Source organism: Narcine bancroftii, chromosome 14 (assembly GCF_036971445.1).
Source record: "Narcine bancroftii isolate sNarBan1 chromosome 14, sNarBan1.hap1, whole genome shotgun sequence".
Lineage (NCBI taxonomy): Eukaryota > Metazoa > Chordata > Chondrichthyes > Torpediniformes > Narcinidae > Narcine > Narcine bancroftii.
The window spans coordinates 36,745,049-36,763,142 of NC_091482.1; the positions used below are offsets into that span (position 1 = coordinate 36,745,049).

Here is an 18,094-nt window from a genome sequence, read left to right on the forward strand (position 1 = left end):
ACTTCTGCTGACTGTAACATTGTGAAAGTGATCTGTGTGTCATGTGCAAAACCACATGACCATCTTAGAACATCCCCAGACAGAAGGCGGCTCCGACAAGATCTTTCATCTGTTGCCTTTTGTAAACAACAATCCATTAGTGAAGTCTCTTGAGCACTCTTCAAAGCTCTTGCTAAAGCTGTGGATATGTCTAGCATGGAGCAGAGCTCCAGTATTTTAAATAAGATCTGTTTTAAAGTGCTTATATGTAACCTACTTGAACAAACCTTTCCCAATTTATCTCCCAAAAACATATCTATAAACTGTCACAATACAATCTAATTTTGAGATTTCCTTCATATTTTAAGTATTTCAAGCATATAAAATTATGAAGTGCAACATTCATTTGCAGATTCACACTTGAACTTCTTCCCTGCTGATCTTGCTACAGTCATTGACGAACATAGAACCATAAAATATTACAGCACAGAAACAAGCCTCTTCGGCCCTTCTAGTCTGCGCTGAACCATTTTTTTGGTCTAGTCCCACTGACCTTTACCCAGTCCATATCCCTCCAGACCTCACCATGTATCTGTCCAAACTCTTCTTAAGTATTAAAATTGAGCACACATTCACCACTTCAGCTGGCACCTCATTCCACACGCATACCATTCATTTTCTGTGTGAAGAAGTTTCCCTCATGTTCCCCTTTCACTCTTAACCCATGTCCACTGGTTTGTATCTCACATACTCTCAGTGGAAAAAGCATACCTACATTTATTCTGTCTATCCCCCTCATAATTTTAAACACCTCTATTTAATCACACCTCATTCTTCTATGTACCAGGAAGCAAACCTTTTGAAAAAGTTGTTGTCCAATCTAATTGATCAGGTTAATAGCTATATTCAAGCATGTGGATTTAAATACAGGACATTGTCAGATCTTAGGATTAAAAAAAACACGAAAGCAAAAAATTCACATGATACGCAAAGGGAGTGATTAACGGCTTTTAATAACTTAAAATGACAGACACGTCTTCACATACTGCTGGCCTGGTTCCAAGGTTGGCATGCCATGTTTCACCACATTCACCCCCATTTTTTAAAAAAAAAAGAGTCTGGCGGGGTAAAGTGCTACATAGTCCATCATTACAATTCATGTAGTCTTTTACAGTTCATAGATTCAGGTGGTCCAGTGGCTTTGTCCACTGGTGTGATCGCTGCAGAGCCATTTGCATACTTGAAGGCTTCTGCAGGGGCTGAACTGTGTTAATCCAAACTGTAGCAGACTGCACTGTGTTACTCCAAATTGGTTCAAGAGTTTGTGGTTGTAGGGATGGTAAGGGAGGAGGCCTGGTGGTGGTGGTGGCTTCGAGTACTCAGTTGTCAGCAAGATACAAAGGACTGGCTGGTCGTTGGCTGAAGCTCCCGTATGCACCTCTGCTGACAGGGCTCCTGCGTGAGTCAGGTCCCAGACTGATACAGTGTCTGATACTGCGCACGAGTATATTGGGGGTTCGCATGCAGAATGTGCATCTCCTCGACCAATGGATCTGACTTGTGGTTTGTAACATGCCTGGAGTAGTACCAGCCCTGGGGTTGTCAGCCAGATGGTAGGATGGTTCCCAATGCCGACCTCCTGGGGAAGAACAGTTTCTCATGTGGGGTGGTGTTCGTAACAGTAAAGAGTAGGGACCTGGTGGCATGTAGCACTTCCGCAAGAACCTCTTGCCACTGGGAGATGAACATCCCTTTTGATGAGGGCCAGGAGGATTGCCCTGCAAATCATGCCGTTCTCCCTTTCTACCTGCCTATTCTCGCAAGGGTGGTAGCTGGTGGTCCTGTTTGTGGCCATGCTCTTGGTCTGGAAATATTGGTGCAACTCCTCACTCATGAATGAGGATCCCTGATCACCATGAATGTAACTGGGGTATCCGAACAAGGTGAAGACGTTGCGGAGGGCTTTAATGACCATGGTCCTATCCAGACAGATAATAGCGGATGGTAAGCGTGAGTACTCATCCACGATATTAAGGAAGTACACGGTCCAATTTGCAGAGGGAAGGGGGCCTTTGAAGTCCGTACTGAGGCGTTCAAAGACGTCATAAGTTGAGCCTTCTCCAGCTGTTAGAAGTGCAGCTTGCACTCTGCACAGATTGAACAGTTATGGGTCAGCTACATGATATCCTCATCTGAATAGGGGAGGTTGCAGACCCTCACAAAGTGATAGATCTTGGGATGGCAGAGACTATCGTGGAGGCCATCTGCCTTTGCACTGGCTCATTGAGCTTCCCAGGTTGGTACAAGATCTCGTAATTATAGGTGGACGGTTCAATTCTTCACCTCATGATCTTGTTGTTTTTGATATTCCCTCGGTGTATTAAACAGTATTAAACATAATGTAACGGCTCTCTGGTCTGTCAGCATGGGAACAGTTTCCCACCCAAATAGTGCCTTCAGTGGCGCACAGCTTCCACTATGGCCTGGGCCTCTTTCTTGATGGCTGAGTGCCAGAGTTCAGGGCCCTGGAGGGTGCAGAAAAAGAAATGTCACAGGCCTGTCTGCTTGGTTCAGCAGGGTGAAGTCCGAGGCATCGCTTTCCACCTGGAAAGGGATGAATTCATCAACAGCATTCATCGCCACCATGACAATCTCATCTTTAATCTCCTCAAGGGCCTTTTGGGCCTCTGCTGATGTGGTCTTCACTAGAGAATGGGGCTTGTCCGCATAAATGGGTAACCCCAGGCACCTTTTCAAGGCTTTTTGGGAGTTCCAGGAGGGGGTGCACATGGTCTGGATCGAGGGCAATAATGCCATCCTCCACCATGTACCCTAGAATAGCCATATGTGAAGTGCGGAACACACACTTCTTCTGGTTATATATCAAGTTCAGGGCTTGGGGCATGGTGAGGAATTTCCACAGGTTCCCTTCATGTTCCTTCTGGCTATGGCCGCAGAGTAGGTCTCCAATAAGGTGAACCAGTTGATGATCTGGCTGCAATTGATTGCTTCTCCTCACTCTTAACCACCACCACTTATGCCCTCCAGGGGTTCTTGCTGGGCTCTATAATGCCTTCAGCTAGCAGTCGCTTTACTTCTGCTTTTATAAATTTTCTGTTTCTGGGGCTGCAGTACCTACTTTTCATGGTGAACAGTTTGCAGTTAGGGGTAAGATTCTCGAACTCGGTGGGGGGGAAGGGGGGTGCGGAGGGAGCCAGAGGGTGGGCAGACTGCAGGTTGACCACTGATCTTTTAAAATAATCTGTGATAGTGACAAGTATGACAACACAATGGCCCTACCGCGACTTGTCACTATCACAGATTATTTTAAAAGATCAGTGGTCAACCGAAAAGAAGAGTAGTTTGTACTTGTGTAGATCGTTGGCGATCTGGCTGTGCCTCATGTAAGCATTCAGGCAATGTGAAGAAGTTCCCCCTAAACTTTTCCCCTTTAACTCTTATCCCATGTCCTCTGGTTTGTATCTCAGTGAAAAAAAGCCTCAATCCTCCTAATAATTTTAAATACCTCTATCAAATCTCCCCTCATTCTTCCAGGGAATGAAGTCCTAACCTGCTTAACCTTTCCCTGTAACTCAGTTACTGAAGTCTGGGAAACACCCTAGTAGTTCGGTGACTAAAACTAAGCAATATTTTGATTTTTGAAGGCCAATATGCCAGAAGTTCTCTTTGTAACCCTAACCACCTTGTGACACCACTTTCAGGGAATTATGCATCTGTATTCCTAGGTCCTTCTGTTCTACCATACTCCTCTGTGCCCTAACATTCACTAAATAGGTTATTTCTAGGTTTGTCCTTCCAAAAATGCCACACCTCACACTTGTTTGCATTAAATTCCATCTACCATTTTTCAGCAAATTTTTCCAGCTAGTCCAGATCCCTCTGCAAGGTTTGAAAACCTTCTTCACTGTCTACAACACCTCCAAACTTAGTATCATCTGCAAACTTTCTGATCCAATTTACCACATTATCATCGAGATCATTAAGATAGATGACAAACAACCTTAGCACCGATCCCTGAGGCACACCACTAGACACAGACCTCCAATCTGAGAAGCAATCATCCACCACTACCCTCTGGCTTCTCCTGTCCAGCCATTGTCAAATCCAGTTCATTATTTCATCATGAATACCTAGCGTCTGACCCTTCCTGACTAACCTCCCACGTGGGATCTTGTCAAAGACCTTACAAAAGTCCAACCTTTTCTTAGTCAACTTTCCTGGTAACCTCCTAATAACATGACCTACCACGCACAAAGCCATGTTGACTATCCCTAATCAGTTACTGACTATCCAAATAATTGCATATCTGATCTCTTAGAACACCTTCCAATAATTTACCTACTACGGACGTCAGGCTCACCAACCTATAATTTCCAGGGTTACTTTTGGAGCCTTTTTTAAACAATGGAACAACATGAGTTACCCTACAATTGTCTGGCACCTCACCTGTGGCTAAGAACATTTTAAATATTTCTGCCAGAGCCTCTGCAATTTCTTCACTAGCCTCCCTCAAGATCCGAGGAATATCTTGTCATGCACTGGAGAATTTATCAACCCTTATTTGCATTAAGACAGCAAGCACCTCCTCCTCTTTAACCTGTATGGTTCCATGACCTCACTGCTGGTTTTCCTTACCTCCCACAACTCTGTGCTTGTTTACTGAGTGAATACTGATGAAAAAAAAAACACTTTAAGAACTCTCCTATTTCAGGGAGGAGTCTCCTATTTCAGGGAGTTGTAGAGAAAAGAAAGAAAATGGCAACCAAGAAGAAAAAAGTTAAAAAAAAATGGGAAAAAAAAGAAAAGACACCAGAAAAGAAAGGAGAAGGCCTTACCTGCATGAAGAAACAGGGAGCTGAGGAGTCACATAATGGAGTAGTGGCCGGTCAGGGAACTCCAGCCCTCTCCGGAAAAGTTAAAAAAAATTCACAAAACACAAATGTACAAGAATAAAAATTAAAACAAAGTAAAAGTAAAGGTGGGAAGAAAATGGCAGCGAAGAGAGAAAAGTCGAAAGCAACGGGAAGAAGAAAGAACGTCGGAAGAAGAAGGTGAAGGCCTTACCTGTCCGAGGAGGCCCGCCGTTGAGAGAGTAGCCCGCTCCCTAAGGTTAGTGGAAGTCCCGAGCTCGGGACTACAAAAATGGCTCGCGGAGCCAAGTAAAAGTGCGCAACCGCGCATGCGCAATGCGCCTGAAAACACACTGACGGGAGGGGGAAACAGCTGAGGAGTCGATCTCCACAGCTGAGGATGACAGCTGCAACACAACAACAGGAAGAGAACACAGAAAACAACAAGAACAAGAAAGAGAGTAAAAAGAAAACAAGGAAACAACAGATGACCAACCCAGAGGAAGAAGAAGAACATAGAGAAATGGAAGAAGAAGGGAAAGGCAAGACAATGGATATTTTTTTTTAAAGAATATATGGAATCAGTAAAAGAATGGCAATTACAAGAATTTAGTGAAATAAAAAGAAGAATTAAAAGTGCAGAAGAAAAAATGAATAGAATAGAGATGGTCTTGTCAGATATAGGAAAAAGAGTGGACAATGTGGAAGAACGAGAAACAATTGTAGAAATGGAAGTAGAGGACTTAAAAGAGAAATTAGAAGAATCTAATAAAAAAGTTAAAGAGGCACAAGAGCTGTTAGCTCAGAAAATAGATATAATGGAAAATTATAATAGAAGAAATAATATAAAGATAGTGGGCCTTAAGGAAGATGAAGAAGGCAAGAATATGAGAGAATTTATAAAAGATTGGATCCCCAGGGTCCTAGGAAGACCAGAATTATAGGAAGAAATGGAAATAGAAAGGGCACATAGAACATTAGCCCCGAAACCACAGCCACAGCAAAAACCAAGATCCATTTTAGTAAAATTCTTAAGATATACAACAAGAGAAAATATATTGGAGAAAGCAATGAAGAAAATAAGAGAAGACAAAAAGCCACTGGAATACAAAGGTCAAAAATTTTTTTTATATCCAGACATAAGTTTTGAACTCCTGAAGAAGAGAAAGGAGTTTAATACAGCAAAAACGATCCTATGGAAAAAAGGATATAAATTTATGTCAAAGTACCCAGCGGTACTTAAAATAGTTATTCCAAAAGCAGCAAAACAGACTATTCTCGGATCCGGAGGAAGCACGAAAATTTGCAGAACAACTACAAAACAGGCAGAGAGATGAAGACATGTAACGAGAGTAAAAATGACCAAGAACTGTGTGTGTGTGTGTGTGTGTGTGTGTGTGTGTGTGTGTGTGTGTGTGTGTGTGTGTGTGTGTGTGTGTGTGTGTTATATATATATCTAAAATATATTTAAATATCTATAATATATATATATCTCTATAATATATATATCAATAATATATATATATCAATAATATATATATCTATATATATATATACACACACACACACACATATATATAGGCGTGTATGTATATATGTGTGTACATGAGTGTATCCGTATTTGGAGGAAAATATATAGAGTATAGATAAGAATTAATAAGGGAATGAAAGGGAACAGAGGAAGTAAGGAGGGAATTAAAAGAGTGACCTTTGTTATATATGAAAATTGAAATCTTTTCTGGGGGGGGGCTGAGTGGGGAGGAGTTACGGTCACTGCAAGATCAGTTGACGCTTGCGAGTGATTTCGCAAATCCAAATGGAGAGGGGAGATGTAGTTGCCCGACAAGGGATAAAGGGCAACTCAGGAAGGGGAGGGGATAATGGGGTTAAAGAAATTTTAGATAGGAGAATAAGGGAAATGTTTGATGTTTTAGAAATGTTGTCTTATAAAGTGTTCAAAACAAGAAAGCAGAAATGGATAAGAAGGAAAGGTGATGATGAGGAAACGGAAAGAGAAGATAAACAAAGTATGAAATGGCTACGTTGAACTATATGACTTTAAATATTAACGGAATACATAACCAAATCAAAAGGAAGAAACTGCTAAATTTACTGAAAAAAAGAAAAAATTGATATAGCATTCGTGCAAGAAACACATTTAACTGAAATGGAGCACAAGAAATTAAAAAGAGATTGGGTAGGACATGTAACAGCAGCGTCATATAATTCAAAAGCTAGAGGAGTAGCTATATTAATCAGTAAAAATGTACCAATTAAAATAGAAGAGGAAATAATAGATCCAGCAGGGAGATATGTAATGATAAAATGTCAGATATATTCGGAGTTTTGGAATTTACTCAATGTATATTCACCTAACGAAGAAGATCAAAAATTTATGCAAGATATTTTTTTGAAGATAGCAGACACGCAAGGGAACATACTAATAGGAGGGGATTTCAACCTTAATTTGGATTCAAACATGGATAAAACTGGGAAAAAAATTAACAGAAAGAACAAAGTAACCAAATTTATAATTAAATCGATGCAAGAAATGCAACTTTTGGATATATGGAGGAAACAACACCCAAAGGAAAAGGAACATTCATATTATTCGGGTAGACATAAAACATACTCAAGAATAGACCTATTCCTGTTATCAGCTCGTATGTAAGACAGAGTAAGAAAAACAGAATATAAAGCTAGAATATTATCGGACCATTCACCCCTGATGTTGACAATAGAGTTAGAGGACATCCCTCCAAGAATGTATAGATGGAGATTAAACTCCATGCTACTTAAAAGGCAGGATTTTAGAGAATTTATTGAAAGACAAATTAAAATGTATTTTGAAATAAATACGAAATCAGTGAAAGATAAGTTTATACTATGGGACGCAATGAAAGCGTTCATCAGAGGGCAAATAATAAGTTATGTAACCAAGATGAAGAAGGACTACAATCAGGAAACAGAGCAGTTGGAAAGGGAAATAGTAAATATAGAAAAAGAATTAGCAATGAAGGAAGACACAACTAAAAGAAGAGAATTGGCAGATAAAAAAACAAAATATGAAACACTACAAACATATAAGGTAGAGAAGAACACAATGAAGACAAAACAGAAATATTATGAACTAGGTGAAAAAATACACAAAATTCTAGCATGGCAGCTTAAGACAGAACAAACTAAGAGAATGGTATTGGCATCAAGGAAAAAAGACAAACAAATTACATATAATCCAAAAGAAATTAAGGAAAACTTTAGAGAATTCTACGAACAATTATACCAAACTGAAAAAGGGAAAGAAGACAAAAGAGATGAATTTTTAACTAAAATTGAACTACCAAAATTACAAATAGAGGAACAAAATAAATTAACAGAACCATTTGAAATAGTAGAAATACAAGAGATAATAAAAAAAACTACCAAATAATAAAACACCAGGAGAGGATGGATTCCCAATAGAATTCTATAAAACATTTAAAGATTTATTAATTCCTCCCCTCCTGGAAGTAATAAACCAGATTGAGAAAACACAAAGCTTACCAGACTCATGCAAAACAGCAATAATTACAGTAATACCAAAAACAGGGAAAGATCCACTCGCACCAGCGTCATATAGACCAATATCATTACTTAACACAGATTATAAGATAATAGCTAAACTATTAGCAAACAGATTAGCCGACTATGTACCTAAAATAGTAAATCTAGACCAAACTGGATTTATTAAAAAAAGACGAACAACAGACAATATTTGTAAATTTATTAACTTAATTCATGCAGTAGAAGGGAATAAAGCTCCAACAGTAGCAATTGCTTTAGACGCAGAGAAGGCCTTTGACAGAGTAGAATGGAATTATTTATTCAAAGTATTACAAAAATTCAGTTTACCAGAGAAGTATATTAATTGGATTAAAGCATTATATAAGGGGCCATTGGCAAAAGTGACAGTAAATGGATATATATCAAAGCAATTTAACTTAAGCAGATCAACAAGGCAGGGATGCCCACTATCACCCTTATTGTTCACGTTAGCTATAGAACAGAAAATAAAATAAAAGGGATAAAAATAAAAGACAAGGAATATAAAATCAGTTTATTTGCAGATGACGTTATAGTATACCTAACAGAACCAGAATTATCAATAAAAGAATTTCATAAGAAATTGAAGGAATATGGAGAAGTGTCGGGTTACAAGATTAACGCAAATAAAAGTGAAGCAATGCCAATGAATAATGCGGATTTCTCAAAATTTAAGAAAGAATCACCATTTAGATGGCAAATGCAAGCAATACGATACCTAGGTATACAAATAAATAAAAACCTCGACCATCTATATAAACTCAATTATTATCCACTAATGAAAAAATTACAGGACGACTTAGAGCATTGGAAAGACTTACTACTAACATTAAAATGAATATTTTCCCAAGGATACAATACCTATTTCAGGCATTGCCAATAAACTTGACAGAGAAATTCTTCAAGAAGTTAAAGAAAATAGTAAGGAAATTTTTATGGAAAGGGGGGAAACCGAGGATAGTACTAGATAAATTAACAGAATGGTATAAACAAGGAGGCTTACAACTGCCAAACTTTAAAAATTATTATAGAGCCGCACAATTAAGATACCTATCAGATTTTTATCAAACAAGGGAAAAGCCAGATTGGACTAGATTAGAACTAGATAAAATAGGGGAGAAGATACCTGAACATATGTTATATAAATGGGATGAAAAATTGGTACAACATAGGAATTCTCCAGTATTACATCATCTGTTCAATATTTGGAAGAAGATTCATGTAGAAAGGAGTAAAACAAATGACCAATTACCAAAACTATTATTGACGCAAAATCAGTTAATCCCTTTTACAATAGATAACCTTTCCTTTAGAGAATGGGAGAAAAAAGGGATCAAAAGAATAGAAAATTGTTTTTCAGGAAATAAATTACTATCCTTTGAACAAATGAAGAATAAATATAATATAACTCAAGATACAGTGTTGGCATACTACCAACTGAAATCCTACTTGAAGGACAAATTGGGAAGCAGTTTGAGGTTACAAGAGGGAAGTAATTTTGAATATGTGATTACAGATACAATGATAATCAAAAAATTTATAACAAATATGTATATTAAACTGCAAGAAAAGGAGAATGAGGAAACAAATGGTAAAACTAAACAAAAACGGGAACAAGATTTAAACAAAAAGATAAAGAAGGAAACATGGGAGAAGTTATGCTCTGGAACTATGAGAAATACAATAAACACGAGGTTACGTATGATACAATATAACTGGATACACAGGCTATACATTACACCTCAAAAGTTAAATAAATGGGACCCAACAGTATCTGACAGATGTTTTCGTTGTAAAAAAGAAATGGGAACAACAATTCATGCAATCTGGACGTGTGAGAAAGTGAAAAAATTTTGGGAAGATCTAAACCAGATATTAAATAAAATTACAGAAAGCAATATACCAAAAAACCCAGAGATCTTCCTCCTAAGTAACATAAAAAACAAAGAATTTGGACTTGATTTGGATGGTGCACAAAAAAGATTTGTTAGGATAGCCCTAGTCGTAGCAAAAAAATGTATTATGTCAGCCTAGAAATTAGAAGATAACTTGAGAATACAACAATGGTATATAGAAATGAATAAATGTATTCCATTAGAAAAAATAACATAATTTAAGAAATAATATTGCAATATTTGAACAAATATGGGAGCCATACATGAAACACAATAGAGAAAACCTACCGGGGACATCTGCCACCTAAAATGACAGAAGGAGAAGGAAATGAAAAGAATTGACTCAGTGGAATTTCTTGTTTATTTTTATTGAGTGACAACATTGTTTGACTGGTTTAATGTATCTTAGATTCTGTACTTTAAATGAATGGGAGGGGAGGTAGGGAGGGTGGGATGGGAAGAGGGAGGAGAAAACGACTGTATATATTTGAAAAGGAAAATGTATGTATCTTGATCAATGTGGTTTATGGTGTGAAAAATAAAAAAAATTTAAAAAAAAGAAACAGGGAGCTGTGGTGGAGAAGAGCACCCGATCTCCGAGGTTGGTGACAGCCCCACGGAGTCATGACTTGTAAAAAAAAAAGCTTTATCTATATTCTGTCCATCTGTTATACCTTCTATTTCTCTGTGAAGATCTTGGTCTTCTTCATCCTCTGATGATGATCCCCCGACTGCTGGACTCCAAAAGTAAACCAAGCAATTATGGGCCAGGGAGCCTGATGTCAGTAGTGGGTAAATTATTGAAGGCTGTTCTGAGAGATCAGATATACAAGTAGTTGGACAGCTAAGGGCTTTGTGCATGACAGGCCATGTTTAATGAATCTTCTAGAGTTTTTCCATGGAGGATACCAAGAAAGTCGATGAAGGAAAAGCTGTGCACGTTGTCTACATGGACATTAGGAAGGCCTTTGGCAAGGTTCCACTTGGGAGGTTAGTTCAGAAGGTTCAGACACTAGGTATCTATGGAGAGGTTGTAAAATGGATTTGAAATTGGCTGAATGGAAGAAGACAGAGATATGTGTTGGGATCATTGTTGTTTGTTCAAAGATCTGAATGATAACGTGGGAAACTGCATCAGCAAGTTTGCTGATGACACTAAGATTGGAGGTGTTGTGGACAACAAGGAAGGCTTTCAAAGGTTGCAGAGGGATCTGAACCAACTGGAAAATGGGCCAGAAAATGGCAAAGGAACTTTAATGCAGATAAGTGTGAGGTTGCATTTTGGAAGGGCAAACCAAGGTAGGACCTACACAGTAAATGGTAGGGCACAAAGGAGTGTGGAGGAACAAAGGGATCTGGGAATACAGATACATAATTCCCTGAAAGTTGCAAAAAAAAACCTTTCGCCTTCATAAATCGAAGTATTGAGTTGCAATGTTAAGGTGAGGCCAAATTTGGTGTATTGTGTACAATTCTGGTTGCCAAATTACAGGAAAGACATCAGTATTATTGAAAGAGTGCAGAGACTATTTTCTAAGATGTTGCTAGATCTTCAGGAGTTGAGTTACAGGGAAAGATTTAACAGATTAGGACTACACTTCTTGAAGCATAAAAGAAAGAGGGGAGATATAATAAGAGGTTTACATAATCAAGAGGAAATGTGTGTAGGCTGTTTCCATTTAGATTTGAAAAGATAAATGCGAGAGGTCATGGCTTTAGGGGGAACTTATTTAGAGAGTGTTGGGAGTGGTGGAACAAGCTGCCATCTCACATGGTAAATGTGGGCTCACTTAAATTTTAAGGATAAATTGGACAGATACATGGGAGAGGTCTGGAGGGTTATGGAATGGGTGCAGGTCAGTGAGACTAGCGGAATGTTTTGGCACAGACTAGAAGGGGCAAAGGGCCTATTTTCCGTGCTGTAGTGTTCTACAGATCTGTATCTCTCACTACAGACGTTGTTTGGCCTGAGTCTTTCAACCATGTTTTGTCTTTTGTTTCTATACTTCTTTTCACGGTTCGGGTGTTTAGAACGGGGAAACCAGAATAACCCCGGGCCCTCTCCTACCTTGTGACCCAGTCAGGCCCAATCACACAGCTTGGACCCTCGCCCTTACCTTGCAGGCGGCTCTGGAAGTTGCCGAGAGTGAAAGTGTGTCCGTCCAGGACCTTGTACCTGCAGGTGAGGTAGAACAAGATCCATGCGAGCAGGGCGGCGGAGACAGTGGCGCAGGGCAGCACGGCATCAGCGACCTCACCATGCGCACCAGGCTGGGCGGGTCGCTCCGCTCCTCGTCGCGCTGCCCCTGTCCCCTCCTCGCCGCCATGGCAGCCGAGAACCCGGGCCGGCACCCTCCGGTTTGGTTGGGTGGGTGGGTGGGTGGATGGAAGGAAGGCCCCGGTCCCCCACCAGCCTCGACGAATCAGGTACAAATCCGCCGCCACAACCCTCCTGGCGCAACAGGCCACAGTGACGCGCCTGCGCGCAGCCCGTCACCACGGCAACCGGAGACTCCCGGGCCGGCCCCAAAATGCCTCCTGTTTGCAGCATGCCAAGCTATTAATTTTAAAGGGTCAGCACCCCATTCAGCATCTGTGAAGAGAGAAACAAGGTTCATGGTCATTCCAAAGGAGGACATGGTCATAGGTATATTTTCAGTGTTGAAGTAAACGATGTCGCAAGAACAACAAATGCAAACACACTGGATATTTATATATGATAACATGTCTGGAATGGCCACCAGTTTCAAGTATATTATAATTTTTATGTAAGATCTGCATCTGCACTTTTTTTGAGTCTCTGATCTTGTCCATGTCTCTCCTCTGGAACTTTGAACGTTGTGAGGGATACTGGAATGTTAGGAGTCCAGAGATACTGGAAGCAAGTGCCAATTAAGAATAAAGTATTATGGGTTAACTTAAGGTGAAGGGATACTGGAATGTGAGGAGTCAAGCAAGTGCTCATTAGAAATGAAGTATTATGGGTTAAATCAGGGTGAAGGGATGCTGGAATGAGAGGAAGGGTTGTAAAAGTGTAATAAACTAAGGATCTTCAAAACAGGATAACAAGTAGATAGCTTTAGCAAGTCTTGGGGATTGATTAATGAGTGAAGAACAAAGACATGATACTTCTCTGGCTAACAAGTTTGCAGGAAGACACATAAACTGATAAGAAGTTAGAATCCACGTGGGCAGAATTACCTATTTTCTTTCTTTGGCTTGGCTTCGCGGACGAAGATTTATGGAGGGGGTAAAAAAAGTCCACGTCAGCTGCAGGCTCGTTTGTGGCTGACCAGTCCGATGCGGGACAGGCAGACACGATTGCAGCGGTTGCAAGGGAAAATTGGTTGGTTGGGGTTGGGTGTTGGGTTTTTCCTCCTTTGCCTTTTGTCAGTGAGGTGGGCTCTGCGGTCTTCTTCAAAGGAGGCTGCTGCCCGCCAAACTGTGAGGCGCCAAGATGCACGGTTTGAGGCGTTATCAGCCCACTGGCGGTGGTCAATGTGGCAGGCACCAAGAGATTTCTTTAGGCAGTCCTTGTACCTTTTCTTTGGTGCACCTCTGTCACGGTGGCCAGTGGAGAGCTCGCCATATAATACGATCTTGGGAAGGCGATGGTCCTCCATTCTGGAGACGTGACCCATCCAGCGCAGCTGGATCTTCAGCAGCGTGGACTCGATGCTGTCGACCTCTGCCATCTCGAGTACCTCGACGTTAGGGGTGTGAGCGCTCCAATGGATGTTGAGGATGGAGCGGAGACAACGCTGGTGGAAGCGTTCTAGGAGCCGTAGGTGGTGCCGGTAGAGGACCCATGATTCGGAGCCGAACAGGAGTGTGGGTATGACAACGGCTCTGTATACGCTTATCTTTGTGAGGTTTTTCAGTTGGTTGTTTTTCCAGACTCTTTTGTGTAGTCTTCCAAAGGCGCTATTTGCCTTGGCGAGTCTGTTGTCTATCTCATTGTCGATCCTTGCATCTGATGAAATGGTGCAGCCGAGATAGGTAAACTGGTTGACCGTTTTGAGTTTTGTGTGCCCGATGGAGATGTGGGGGGGCTGGTAGTCATGGTGGGGAGCTGGCTGATGGAGGACCTCAGTTTTCTTCAGGCTGACTTCCAGGCCAAACATTTTGGCAGTTTCCGCAAAGCAGGACGTCAAGCGCTGAAGAGCTGGCTCTGAATGGGCAACTAAAGCGGCATCATCTGCAAAGAGTAGTTCACGGACAAGTTTCTCTTGTGTCTTGGTGTGAGCTTGCAGGCGCCTCAGATTGAAGAGACTGCCATCCGTGCGGTACCGGATGTAAACAGCGTCTTCATTGTTGGGGTCTTTCATGGCTTGGTTCAGCATCATGCTGAAGAAGATTGAAAAGAGGGTTGGTGCGAGAACACAGCCTTGCTTCACGCCATTGTTAATGGAGAAGGGTTCAGAGAGCTCATTGCTGTATCTGACCCGACCTTGTTGGTTTTCGTGCAGTTGGATAATCATGTTGAGGAACTTTGGGGGACATCCGATGCGCTCTAGTATTTGCCAAAGCCCTTTCCTGCTCACGATGTCGAAGGCTTTGGTGAGGTCAACAAAGGTGATGTAGAGTCCTTTGTTTTGTTCTCTACACTTTTCTTGGAGCTGTCTGAGGGCAAAGACCATGTCAGTGGTTCCTCTGTTAGCGCGAAAGCCGCACTGTGATTCTGGGAGAATATTCTCAGCGACACTAGGTATTATTCTATTTAGTAGAATCCTAGCGAAGATTTTGCCTGCAATGGAGAGCAACGTGATTCCCCTGTAGTTTGAGCAGTCTGATTTCTCGCCTTTGTTTTTGTACAGGGTGATGATGGTGGCATCACGAAGATCCTGAGGCAGTTTACCTTGGTCCCAACAAAGCTTGAAAAACTCATGCAGTTTGGCATGCAGAGTTTTGCCGCCAGCCTTCCAGACTTCTGGGGGGATTCCATCCATACCTGCTGCTTTGCCACTTTTCAGTTGTTCGATTGCCTTATATGTCTCATCCAGGGTGGGAACCTCATCCAGCTCTAGCCTTAGGGGCTGTTGAGGGAGCTGGAGCAGGGCGGAATCTTGGACTGAGCGGTTGGTACTGAAAAGAGATTGGAAGTGTTCTGACCATCGGTTGAGGATGGAGATCTTGTCGCTGAGGAGGACTTTGCCGTCTGAGCTGCGCAGCGGGCTTTGGACTTGGGGTGAGGGGCCGTACACAGCCTTTAGAGCCTCGTAGAAACCCCTGAAGTCGCCAATGTCCGCGCTGAGCTGTGTTCGTTTGGCGAGGCTAGTCCACCACTCATTTTGGATCTCCCGGAGTTTGCGCTGAAGATGGCTGCATGCGCGACGGAAGGCTTGTTTCTTCTCTGGACAGGACGGCTTTGTAAGGTGAGCCTGGTGGGCAGCTCGCTTCTTTGCCAGCAGCTCCTGGATTTCCTGGCTGTTTTCGTCAAACCAGTCCTTGTTTTTCCTGGAGGAGAAGCCCAGTACCTCTTCAGTGGATTGCAGTATGGTAGTCTTCAACTGATCCCAGAGGGTTTCAGGGGACGGGTCCGTGAGGCGGGTTGCAACGTCGAGCTTTGCTTTGAGGTTTGCCTGGAAGTTTCCTCTCGCTTCGTCTGACTGCAGTTTTCCAACATTGAACCTCTTTCTGGGGGCTTTATTGTTCCTGGGCTTTGGCTTGAAGTGAAGGTTGAGCTTGCAGCGAACCAGCCGGTGGTCAGTGTGGCATTCCGCGCTAGGCATGACCCTGGTGTGGAGCACATCTTGTTTGTCACTTTCTCGCACCAGGATGTAGTCCAGGAGGTGCCAGTGTTTGGATCGGGGATGCATCCAGGTGGTCTTAAGGCTGTCCCTCTGCTGAAAAAGGGTGTTTGTAATGACAAGCCGCTGTTCTGCGCAGAGCTCCAACAGGAGGCGCCCATTGTCGTTGCACTTGCCGACGCCATGCTTGCCCAGGATTCCTGGCCAGGTTTCTGAGTCTTTGCCGACACGAGCGTTGAAGTCGCCCAGGATGACAACCTTGTCGGCTGTAGGGGTACGTTGGATGAGGTTGCGCAGGTCGGTGTAGAACTTGTTCTTTTCTGCTGGTTCCGCCTTGGGGATTGATTAATGAGTGAAGAACAAAGACATGATACTTCTCTGGCTAACAAGTTTGCAGGAAGACACATAAACTGATAAGAAGTTAGAATCCACGTGGGCAGAATTACCTAATGCTAAACCAATCCAGGAGGCAGAAGAATGTTGGGGGGGAAGGTATCTCTGTACTGAAATGAAATGTATAAAAGTTGGGTCAGCCCCAGTAACTGTGTGTATTCCCAGGGTAAAGGGAAGCACCCAACTTTGCATTGTTGTAATAGTATAATAAAAGTTCTTTGTTCTCAATTTTTGTCTCGAGCAAATTCCCTGAAGGTACTTCTGTTTCTCACAACGTTCATTTACGCTCATATAATCCTAGTGTAAACTTTTCTTCCCTCATGGGATATTCAGAACAAAGGGATGTATCTTCTTATTTGTGAGAGACAATCCATTTCCTATTCTTTTGTCTTACGATTGAAAAAATACCTTCTTCAATATGCATCTAATTCCCCTCTGAACATTTCCAGTATATACTTTCATCCATCTTTCCAGATTGTACACTCATGATTATAAACTTGCATGCAAAAAAACTGTCCCCATGGACTTCATAAACGCAAAAGTGCTGGAGAAACTCAGCAGGTTACGCAATGTCCATTGGAAGCAAAGATATATAACCAACGTTTTAGCTCTTTGTCAAGATATGAGCAGAAAGTAGACAGGCACCTGAATAAAAAAGGAAGGGGCAGGGGGAGGAGCAGGGGCTAACACGCAAGAAGTCATGTCATAGCTGGATAGCAGTGAGAGGGCAGAAGAGAAAAAAGTTGAGAAGTGAGAGGGAGAGGGGGTAGCTATCTGAATGGAGAGGGAAAGGCAGTGGGGAACTGGAGAAAAGGAGGCAAAGGGAAGGAGAGAGACAGGAGAGGGGTCTAACAGAAAATGGAGAAGTCAATGTTAAATCATCCAGTTGGTGAATGCCCAGACAGAATATAAGGTGTTGTTCCTACATTTTGCAGTTGACCTTGGTTTGGCAGTGCACGAGGCCATGGACAGACGTGCTGGTGTGGGAATGGGGTCTGGGATTAAATGGTTGTCTACTAGGAGGTCCTTGTTATTGCAACAGACTGAACAAAAATACCCAGTGAAATGATCTCTCAGTCTGTGTCCAGTCTCATCGACCTAGAAGAGGTCACAACGGGAGAAATGGATTCAGTAGATGACCCCTGCAGATGCACAAGTGAAATGTTGCTTCACTTGTAAGAAGTGTTTGGAGTCGCAAATGGTTGTGAGAGAGGTGTTCGAAGGGGTAGGTATCAAGGGGGCGAGTTGTGGGAAGGGATGAGTGGATAAGGGAGCCACTGAGTGAGTGGTCCTTGTGGAGGGGAAGATATGTCTGGTGAAGGGATCATGTTGAAGGTGGCAGAAATTGTGGATGCGGAGGCAGTTGGGGTGCTAGGTGAGGACTAGAAGAATTCTGTCCTTTTTGCATCTAGGAGAGGGCTAGGGCAGATGTAGGAGAAATATAGGGCTGAGTTGATAGCAGTAGAAGGGAAGCTTTGTTTTTTTTAAGGAGGGTATCTCAGATGTTCTGGAATGGAACACCTCATCCTGGGAAGAGATGCAACAGAGATGGAGGAATTGACAAAAAGTAATAGAATCCTTATAAGAAACAGGATGTGAAGAAGTGCAATTGAATTAACTGGGA

The 18,094-nt window shown here is 42.0% G+C and overlaps 1 protein-coding gene across 3 annotated transcripts in view; it reads right to left on the reverse strand.

The window, feature by feature from the left end:
• The window catches only part of rhbdd2 (rhomboid domain containing 2), a 51,601-nt gene extending 38,862 nt beyond the window's left edge, over positions 1 to 12,739 (reverse strand). For all 3 annotated transcript variants that reach the window (XM_069912129.1, XM_069912128.1, XM_069912127.1), the window contains exons 1-2: positions 12,445 to 12,739; positions 10,616 to 10,631 (exon numbers count right to left, since the gene is read on the reverse strand). In XM_069912129.1, coding sequence (XP_069768230.1) covers positions 10,616 to 10,631; positions 12,445 to 12,654 — 226 coding nt within the window. In that variant the 5' untranslated portion in view covers positions 12,655 to 12,739. The remainder of the gene's footprint in view (positions 1 to 10,615; positions 10,632 to 12,444) is intronic.
• Positions 12,740 to 18,094: the final 5,355 nt, after the last annotated feature.